This window comes from Stegastes partitus, unplaced genomic scaffold, assembly GCF_000690725.1.
Source record: "Stegastes partitus isolate 25-593 unplaced genomic scaffold, Stegastes_partitus-1.0.2 Scaffold129, whole genome shotgun sequence".
Taxonomy (NCBI): Eukaryota; Metazoa; Chordata; class Actinopteri; family Pomacentridae; genus Stegastes; species Stegastes partitus.
In genome coordinates this window covers 730,626-740,146 of record NW_007577860.1, presented here as the reverse complement: position 1 = coordinate 740,146, position 9,521 = coordinate 730,626, and the positions used below count along the sequence as shown (strand labels likewise).

The 9,521-nt window shown below is 46.1% G+C and overlaps 1 protein-coding gene across 1 annotated transcript in view; it reads right to left on the bottom strand.

Annotated features, from left to right (window-relative positions):
• Window positions 1–4,023: 4,023 nt before the first annotated feature.
• utrn (utrophin) overlaps window positions 4,024–9,521 on the bottom strand; it is a 221,798-nt gene continuing 216,300 nt past the window's right edge. Inside the window, 2 exon segments of the mRNA XM_008278665.1 lie at window positions 4,024–5,315; window positions 8,463–8,488. Coding sequence (XP_008276887.1) covers window positions 5,307–5,315; window positions 8,463–8,488 — 35 coding nt within the window. The 3' untranslated portion in view covers window positions 4,024–5,306.

Sequence of the window (9,521 nt, the reverse complement as noted above, 5' to 3'; positions counted from 1 at the left end):
TGCATCATATTTGCACCTGTTAGTTCCTTCAGGATGTAAAAAACACAACTTGGCATTTACAGCAGAAAGAGGCACCTGGGTGACCCGTAGAACAGGGGGAAGGTTCAGGGCGGTAAAACAGAAGCATTTAAACTACCTGTAGTCTAAGGCGCTTCATGACGGCCCTAAAGCTTCTATCTGTGCCTAACTGGTCAGATTTATTCTAAACAGTGACATTTATGTGGCAGCTGCACACTCGTCAGCAGAGCCTTGAGCTGAATGAGCAGGCCGGCTGTGTGCTGCTGCTCTCAACAATCCAAATATATTCAGCTTCAGTTCACACAGAACGAGGACAGAAACGTGATCGCATGACATGAGAAGTCGCAGCACTGCCACACTGTGTGTTGTGTTGGCTCACAGCTAACAGTATAAAACGGAATCGGTGCCGTGTGCACGACAGCTGCATCATCAGCTGTGTGACTGTACGATCCAGAAGTCGGCCGGCACCATGTGGAGATGTTGGTATGAAGATGTTCAGAGGAAAAACAGAATGTGCTTCACCTGTGATTATCTGTGTGAAAATGAAAATGAAAGAAACTCGTAGCCCACACGACGACGACCTTAAATAAATAAACTGAAGCTTCAGTGGACGCTTGGTATGAAATAAATACATTCGGTTTAGCTCACAGCCTGCACATAAAGGATGGACGGAGAAAAGCCTGCATTCTTTCTACCAGCCAGCAGGAGGCGACTCTGCTGGACTCCAAGAGAAGTCTGATTGTATAGAAGTCTATGAGAAAATGGTCCTAACTGGTCCCTGACCTGCTACCTCAGTAAACACTTTCCTGATGAGTTTGTGGTCTCAACATCTAGTTTCAAGACTCTTTGAATACATTAAGATGTTCATTTAATAAATTAAGGCTTCATTTAGCGTGAAATAGACTTTAAAGTAGGGTGTGTTTTAGGGCGGGGCTACTTGTGATTGACAGGTTCCAGATCACAGGGTTTAAGCTCAGTTCCCCCACTTCCTTGTTCTCATGTCCACTGTTGGCCAGAAAGTCATCAAAGAAAGTCATTCTGACACTGAAAAGTTGAGTCTGATTTCTGGGAATTAGAATTAAATTTCTCAACCACATCATTTTCATTGTTTGTATTGACACTGTGACTGGTGAGAATTTGTCCTGCAGATATTTAGAACTTCAGTGTGATCCATGAAAACAGCAGTTAGAGATATCTGTGGTTCTGTGGATCAGGACAAATACTAGGTATATAAATATGTCAGACGCCATTCTGACTGCTCTGAACTGCTGGAAGCTCATGTGAGGCTTCTCTTGGATGTTGGCTCAGCAGAGCATTTGAACAGGACTTAATCTGAACTAATGAACAGAAATAGCCACGTGGCTGTGGTGGATCATTAGAAAACGCTGTGAAATAGGAAGCGCTTTTGTAGAGAATGAGAGATTTGTTCATTCAGAACTTGTGCTCAAGCTTTACGATAACTTCCGACTCAGGCTGCTCAGACATGGAGGAGAAACGATGAGCAGCTCATCACACGTACGTACACATGCAGAGCCGTCGTATGTCCAAGATCCTGTGTGGATGAGAGGTGAATAAATCACAAGAACCACAGAGAGAAGTCCGGTTCCCTCCTGCTGAAGCTCTAAGGATGAGCTGTGACTACCAGCTGTGGCCGTCTGAGGATCTACAGACGGACAGGATGTCTGAAAAGCCAGCTTGTTGGCATCAACAGTAAATAGTCTTTTCATAAAGATCTAAATAAACTCAGTAACCCCTTTCTAAAGCTCTGCACTGGACACCAACATCACTAAGTGAACATGAGGTCCTCATCGTGCTCAGAGGAGGTTCTGAGTTCAGATACCACGTCAGCTCTTCTACTGAGATCACACCAGACTAGCAGCAGCGTGTTCCTCGTCTCCTGAACATGTTGCTGTGGAATAAGCAGCGCAGCCGCCGGAGGCTGCTCCGGCAGCAACGTCTTGCTGATTAAATGCAGACGTAGAAGACTGAGGACGTGCCTGGTGGGACACTTCATTCCTTTCAGCTTTAGCCTGACCTTTGACCTCCACTTGGAGGACCAGAAAATATCACTTCCACTGTTATCACATCATCATTTGAACATCCCCTAAATGAATTGTGTTTCTGCTGAGCTGCAGAATACTAATCTCTGCTCAGTCTAGCGAGAAGGCAGCACCTCACTGGAACGTGGCAGCCCGACGCACACGGCTTCATCTGAGGAGGATTAAAGTGCTTTGAACCTATTAGATTGTTGCAGTGATTAAACCAAAGCCACCTTCGCATGCAGCCGCTCTCTCACATTAATCCTAATAACAATAGCACCAGTCTTTTGATTATGGGATCCAGTAGGAGGTAAACACCACCGGTCCCTTGTGTGCGGTGCTTTGTTACTTACAAACTTCTTTGCCTCCACAGACAAGCCGGTGGTTCTTGTGTATTGCAGAGATGGGAGTGAAAGACTAATTAAAGCACCTCAGGGGGCACAGAGGATATGAGCACTCTGTCTATACGCAGCCAGAATATGATCCAATTAGGGTGCGCTACCATTTGGGTACTGTTGCATTATTAAAAGGTTTTATATAACTGCTGGACCATAACTGATCGGGAGTGCTATTAGGAGAAAGAGAAACTCATGCAGCACAGCAAAATGGACGACGTGGATCAGTTTCTTTTGTTCAATCAGGTGTCACAGAAAGATGCTGTAAATGACTGATACTTCAGAAACCACTTCTCCTCCTGGACTGGAGCAGAGAGGACGAGGCTGGACCACCACGACGCCCTCGTTGACATTTTGTGATGAGGAGAGAATGAAAGTACAGTCAGGTGAGGAAGCAGCCAATCTGAGTGTCTAATCACACCGCTTCCTGTTGAGACGTAACTGAATGTGACAGGCTGCTGAGATGAGCCCATTTGACTCCAACTTGTGTGATCACAGATCATTTATGAGCAGCAACAGCCTGATGGAGCAAATGTCTCTAATGGAGTTCAGAACAAACTTTAAGCCTCCGAGCCACAAAGTGTGTCGCCATCTTAAGAGAATCACTGAAATGACACCATTTCTGAGAGTCAGGAGCTGTGAAGACAGAAACAACGGTCCCATTTTCTCTACAGGTCCTAAAGCTAAACCCATGTGACACGCGGCTGTCATTCACCAGATCTGAGCTTTAAATCGAGATATTTCATCACATGACTGCTGTACATGGACAATGAATGTCTATCTACACGTCTTGTACGGAATTCAACAACAAAAAAAAAAAACAACAAAAAGCAACAATTGTGGCCTCCAGTGAACCGCCAACACACGAGCAGCTGCAAGCAGCCGCCATGTGACAAAACTTCTTTCAGTTGAAGTGCAGGCAGTGTTAACGCACAGCAGAGCGCCGAGTGGGAAACAAAAGCGTCCCCGATCACTGCGATAGATGCAGCCTGGCTCAGAAACAGCACAAAGAGGAGCAGGTTGTGCAGACATGCAGTCACATGGCTGCAGCGCTGATGTGAAAACACAGAGTTGGTAGATGTTGTAATAGGTCATGGCCACCTCTTCCCTCCAACACTGCTAGCACCTGTGGGCACATGGAAAATGTTGTACATGTTGTTGAAAGGTGCAATAATTAATGCATGCAGCCAGCGGTGAGTAATGAAGCTCAAACAAGAAGAAAAAAAAAAGGGCATGAGGACTTAGTGAAAAGACTAATTGGCTCTCATTATTCACTTGGAGTTCCCAGCTCCAGCTCAGCGTGCTCACTGCCAAGGTGTGATGATGATGATGATGATGATGATGATAGCATCTCTCCCTGCGTGATCAGTTCCTCTGACAAATAATAACAGTCCTGCTGGATGACAACTGAGCAGTAATGAGGCCTGTGTTTCTCAGACCAGGTGTGCGAGCACGAGGTGCAGACTGATGAATTTCTGATCAGTCAGGTGATTAATCCAAATTACAGCTAAATGTGAGTGTCAGTCAGCTGCAGAGATCGTATTCAATGAACACCAGCGCAAGGGGACGCGTTCTTGTTATAAAAATTTTTATTTGGAATAAAACAACGTAGCCATATTACATGTAGTGTGGCCGATCTATTTTACATACCTCAGGTGACGCGACACAGCTCTGCCGTGGTACAGCTCAGTAAATCATCACCGTCAGCCTACAGCCAGAGGAGGCGCTAGTAGTGTTGTTCCATCTCACAAGTTTTACAGGATAGCATATAGCACAACAACACGACGGAGTGAGGACCAGTGCTAGAAGGCCAGTGGAAAGAAACCAGCGACAGACGACGTAATGGTGACGGGAGCTCAGCAGGCCACAGCGCTGCTACAGTGATAGGAACTCTGTCTTTGTTTTTTCTCTCGACTCGGTAACTCCTCATTGCAGTGTACACCAATACAGTAAGCTAAAGCTTCGAATGCTGAACCACGTTGTTCTCGTTTCTAAATGATCACGACCGTTTGAAACAAGTTTCCACAAAAACAAAACTGTGTCTGAGTCTGAGGTAGCAAGGCAGTCATGGCTTTCCACTGATTTCTGAACATATATCTCTTAAAAAAATGACTATTCTACACGATGATGGCGGGCCTCGATTCAGGACAACTTTAGATTTAAATCTATATTTTCCAAAAACGTCTCTCCTTATATACAAGCCCGCTATCGCTCATCGGCGCTCTCTCGGCTCTACTGTATAGGCACACAAGGGGTAAAGTTGACTTTAACAAATCGCAGTTCAGACAAAGTCTGCCGGCATATCGATGCTTTAAAGGGGAACTTGACATCAAGCATGCTACAAGATAGATACTCAAACAGAACGGACACTGTGAGAGGTGACAGCTTCAGCAATGGTCCTTTCAGCCACTAAATGCTGTCACTCAGGATCTGTGCATGAAACAAAGTCTGTGGCTGCTTTCTTTGACAAACACCAGCGATTCAGGGCTAGATGGCATAGAGCAGTGACATGACAAAATAAATGTAACAGTTGGATTCCCAGTGAAGGCAGAACTTAGAAACAGAACCCCAAACCACCCGTTGAAAGACAAAAACAAATAAAGCATATCTTACTATACAAAGCCCCGTGTCCATAGACTCATCTGCATATCTAAATAAATCACTGACAAATGTTCAATTAAGTCCAGGTACAATCTACAATTCATAAAATGTACAGTTTGCATAGTACAAGACAAGGTGGTTAACGTAGTGAAGTCGTCGGCTCTCCTGTGTCTTTGGAACGTCGGGTCGGGGCTTGTTGGTCTGGTCTTGCACTGACGTGTGCACACAACACGCTCCGTCCTCTGATTGGTCCTCACATCACCTGCAAACACACACAATCATCACGGCAAACGTTAACGCGTTTCAAACACAGCAGCGCAGCGTCTGGCTTCAAGTGTGGCCACTAAAGCTTAGCAGTCCGAGTGCGGCAGGTGAACCCGCCTCATTTCTCTTCATCAAGACGTCATCGTGTGGAAACATCAGAAGTTTGAGCAAAGTAATCAGGTTTGAAAGCTGCTAAATGGACTGCAGTCCCTCAAGCCAGCTAGAGTCCATTAGGAGCGCAGCGAGCAGGAAGGAGGAGGAGGAGCATTTTACAAACCACAGCTGTCCTCTTACAAATGGAATGAGGCACTCAAACCTATTCAGCCACGGCTTTGAGGAAAGCCAAAAATAAAGTGCATGCAACGCTGTTCGCCAAGAATGACAAAGAAATAGTGAAAGAATGTGCAGGACATGAGCACATCGGGTCAGATGTTCTGCTCACATTGTGCTGCTGCAGACACGCAGGTGACAGTCACCTGAGATCATGTTGTTATATTACAGACAGGAGCCAACCGACACCAGGACCCAGTGTTTGGAAGCGGTAGACGTGCACCGAGTGTCGCTGCAGCAGTGATGTGAGCATGCTCAGTAGCTTCATCATAAAAAGTACAACGTGAAATGAAATCAGGCAGGTTGAATACATTGTTGTTGGGTTCAGAAAGAAAACCTGCATGATTCTCAGTTTCCAAAACGAAATCTACGAGAGACATCTGTGTGATGGAACAGGCTTCACATGCACAGAACAACGAGCCCGAAGCAGGAAAGAAACACCAAAGAAGGATATTTGGTTGCAAAAGCAGAAAGACAGCATCAGTGGGAGAGCTGCAGAACCGATGGTTGGGGTTAGGGACGGGACGCTCTGCTCGCTGAAAACCGCTCACGTTGATGAAAGGACTCAGGCTCAGCCGGGGTAAGTCTGACACGAGAACATCCTGTTTGGTCACATCAGGTGACTGCACTGACCGAAGGGAGACTAGAGGCTTCTGGGAGCACAGCTGCATCTGAGGCATTTGGGGAACTTCAGCAAATTGTAGATGCTCAGAATCTCAGGTGCTTTGGGTACAGATAGGGATGGAGGATATAACAGCGACCACATCGGTATCAGTGTTTTTTCTCGTACATCGTGTCGGTCCGATGAACAGATTTAGCTGCTGACTGTCTAACATCAGCGCCTTCGTCTCTACGTTAGATGTCGCTGCTGTTTCACAGACGTTTTACTTAAATGGTCCTGGACTTAAATACGTTAAAATCCGTTTTGGTTTTGTTCCGTAATAAAGACGACTACGTGGTCCAACTGGGCTTCTCCTGAACAGCTTCTCACAGCGCTGACTCACAATCTTACCAATCTTAACATTGGTACCGGCCAGACATTTTAACGCCGTGCATCACTAGTACAGACATATGTGTGTGTTACCTCTAAGACCTGCACTGGATTCAGCTGAAGAACGTGATTGTGAGTACGATACTGAACGTAGCACTAAATGAAAGTGAAAGCAGTGCGTTCATGTCCATGTGGAGGTAAAAACAAAAGCTTGTCTGAAAAGAGCTAATCATGATCTCAGCACTGATCAGATCATCATAGCGCTGCAGCCTGTCAGCTGTATGTTTCCGCTACAGGGAGGACCATGTTGCCTACAAGCCGGTTCCCTGTCAGCAGCGTGTTGCCGTTGTTGTCGCTGCACAAGGCAACAGGAGCAACTTAACGCAGCAGCACAAAGCTCTGTGTGAGGAAGTCACATCTGAAGGCCATTCAAAGCAACAGAAGAATGTTGTGGATGCTTTTGCCCCCATGTGGGAACAGCTCCACTCACCCGGCGCTCCAGACACAGTGTTTGCAGTGAAGTCATTATTCTGAGTGGGTTTTTATTCTCCGTGCAGATGTGCTCCCTCCAACACCCCCAATTATTCCAGAATGACTCCTTCTTTTCCAACAGAGTTATTCAAGTTATTTGGTTAAAATTCCTGTATTTCTTTTTTCTATTTTGCAATATGTACCTCTGAAGAACTAAACATGCCAGAGCCGGTTTGTTCCAGCACCGTGCAGCTGCAGCGTGCCGCCTGATCGGGTTTGGGTTACTGCAACACGCTCAGCAGCTGATTCTTCACGAAGCCGAGGCCCACTGGAGCCACCGACACTGTGTCCACCTGCTGCATGCATCAACATGGAAGCATTCAGAGCAGAAGAATCTCCACATGTATGATCCAAACAAACCAGAAGCAGAGTGAGAAGAGCTGTGGGCCGAACACTGAGCACCACTAAGACAACTACAGAGTCAGACTTTGGAGGTGCAACTTTCTGAAAATGATGAGCTGAAGTGGTCACTGGAGAGAAAAACAGAACTGTCTTGCAGCAGCAACCACCACAAATGGACTCATAGCAAGCGGGCGGTTTCACTGGCAGGTGAAGGTGTTGCTTGGGAGCAGAGAGACAAGATGAGGAGCCTAAAAAGACGCTTGGAGAAAAGGAAGAATGAAGCAAAGCAGAGGGGCACCAGAGCGGGGTGAATAATGACGGGGGAGGAGGTCAGTGCAGCAGCTTTAACAATACATCCGTCCCAAAATGCACCTTGGCATCAGACTGAGAGAATGAGAGGAGCCGCTAATGGCGCTCCCCGGAGCTCCATCAGCCACTTCTGCCCCACAGGCCACCGCATGTGGAGGGGCCGGGGCAGCTGAGGGCGCCACGGAGGGCAGCAGCTGTAATTACCTCTAAAACGTGCTCTGCTCCAACTTCTCTCACCTTTAGCCATCAATCAATCAATCAATCAAATTTTATTTGTATAGCGCTTTTCATGTGCAACAACAACTCAAAGTGCTTTACAACATTTAAAAACAACAAAGCATTTAAAAACATTACAACATTTAAAAAATAAAATAAAATAAAATAAAATAAACCCGTCCCTCACACCCTCCATGCATACATATACACATACAACAAATGAAGTCGCGCACACTCAGACGCACACACACACACACACACACACTCACCACGAGACTAAAAGAGGCGTGGCATGGCACTGAGGGATTGTGGGAAACACTGAAAACACTGAAAAACTGATTCATCAACCCAACAATGGAGCAGGAAGGAAGAAAAACAAGTGGCTCACACAGAGACTGACTGACAGGAAGTGTGGAGGAGGCTTACCTGTGGTCTGGAGGAGAGGCTCGAGGCTGCAGGAGACAAAGCAGACAGCAGAGTAGTTTAGCACTTGGACTCCTCAGTTCATTTCTGATTTTAGAAGTCTTCACTAAATCATCAGCCTCTGGGTCCCTCCCACATATTCATGCACACTCTCAGCTGGTGCTGCTCGGTGCCGCTGCCTCGGAGCTGTGCGGCACCACGTTCTAATAACTCTGCCAGATTAGAATGGATTTTTAACTAAAGCCCTCGTAGGAGTAAAAAAAAAAAAGTTGAATGCAATTTAAATTCAGTGAGCTCTTGTTCCATATCTGAACATTTTATTTATTTTTCTCTTTGATTAACATCCCTGAAGAAAAATAGTTTTTAAAAAAAAATTCGGCTATTAGGAGTAATGAGGTTGTAAGGTTTATCCTGATCTTATCAAATATCAAATCTAAATGATAATGAAAACCTGAAGGGCTTCAGTGAATCTGTTTGTGAGCACGCGTGGCAGCAGAACCAAACCCACACAGTCCCAGTGATGAAAGCGCTGCGCATCGCTCTTCAGTGAACGTACCACAGCGTTTCATTCACCGCTGCTCGAGCTGCTGTCGCTTCAAACCGACACCTCAGCACACAAACGCATGCTTCCACCAAACTCAGAAACATCTCAGTGACAGGATGAGGTACAAAGAAGACAAACGGGTGCAAAGCAGGAGTGAGGATGAGGAGGAGAAGCCATGCTGCCTCCAGACGGGCTGTTTAGAAGGCAGCTCAAAACTATGTCAGGATGAGAGTTCAGGAATCACACACGCTGATTCATCATGGTACAGTTCACGTTACTAATTATCTGATGTGCACAGACTTAAAGCTGGAGACGGTTATCAGGGTGGAAACAGGCCAGACGCTGAGCGACGTCTGAGTGGACTCAGTGATGAGCTGCACGTTCACTGTCTGAGTTCAACGCTGAACGTTCTCCATGTGTGAGGATCATTTACAGCCGTCCTCACATTTATTCACACGCTTGCATTAAAGAGAAGGCAAAACTCACATCAGTCACTCAAAGAAACTGAAAAAAGTAAT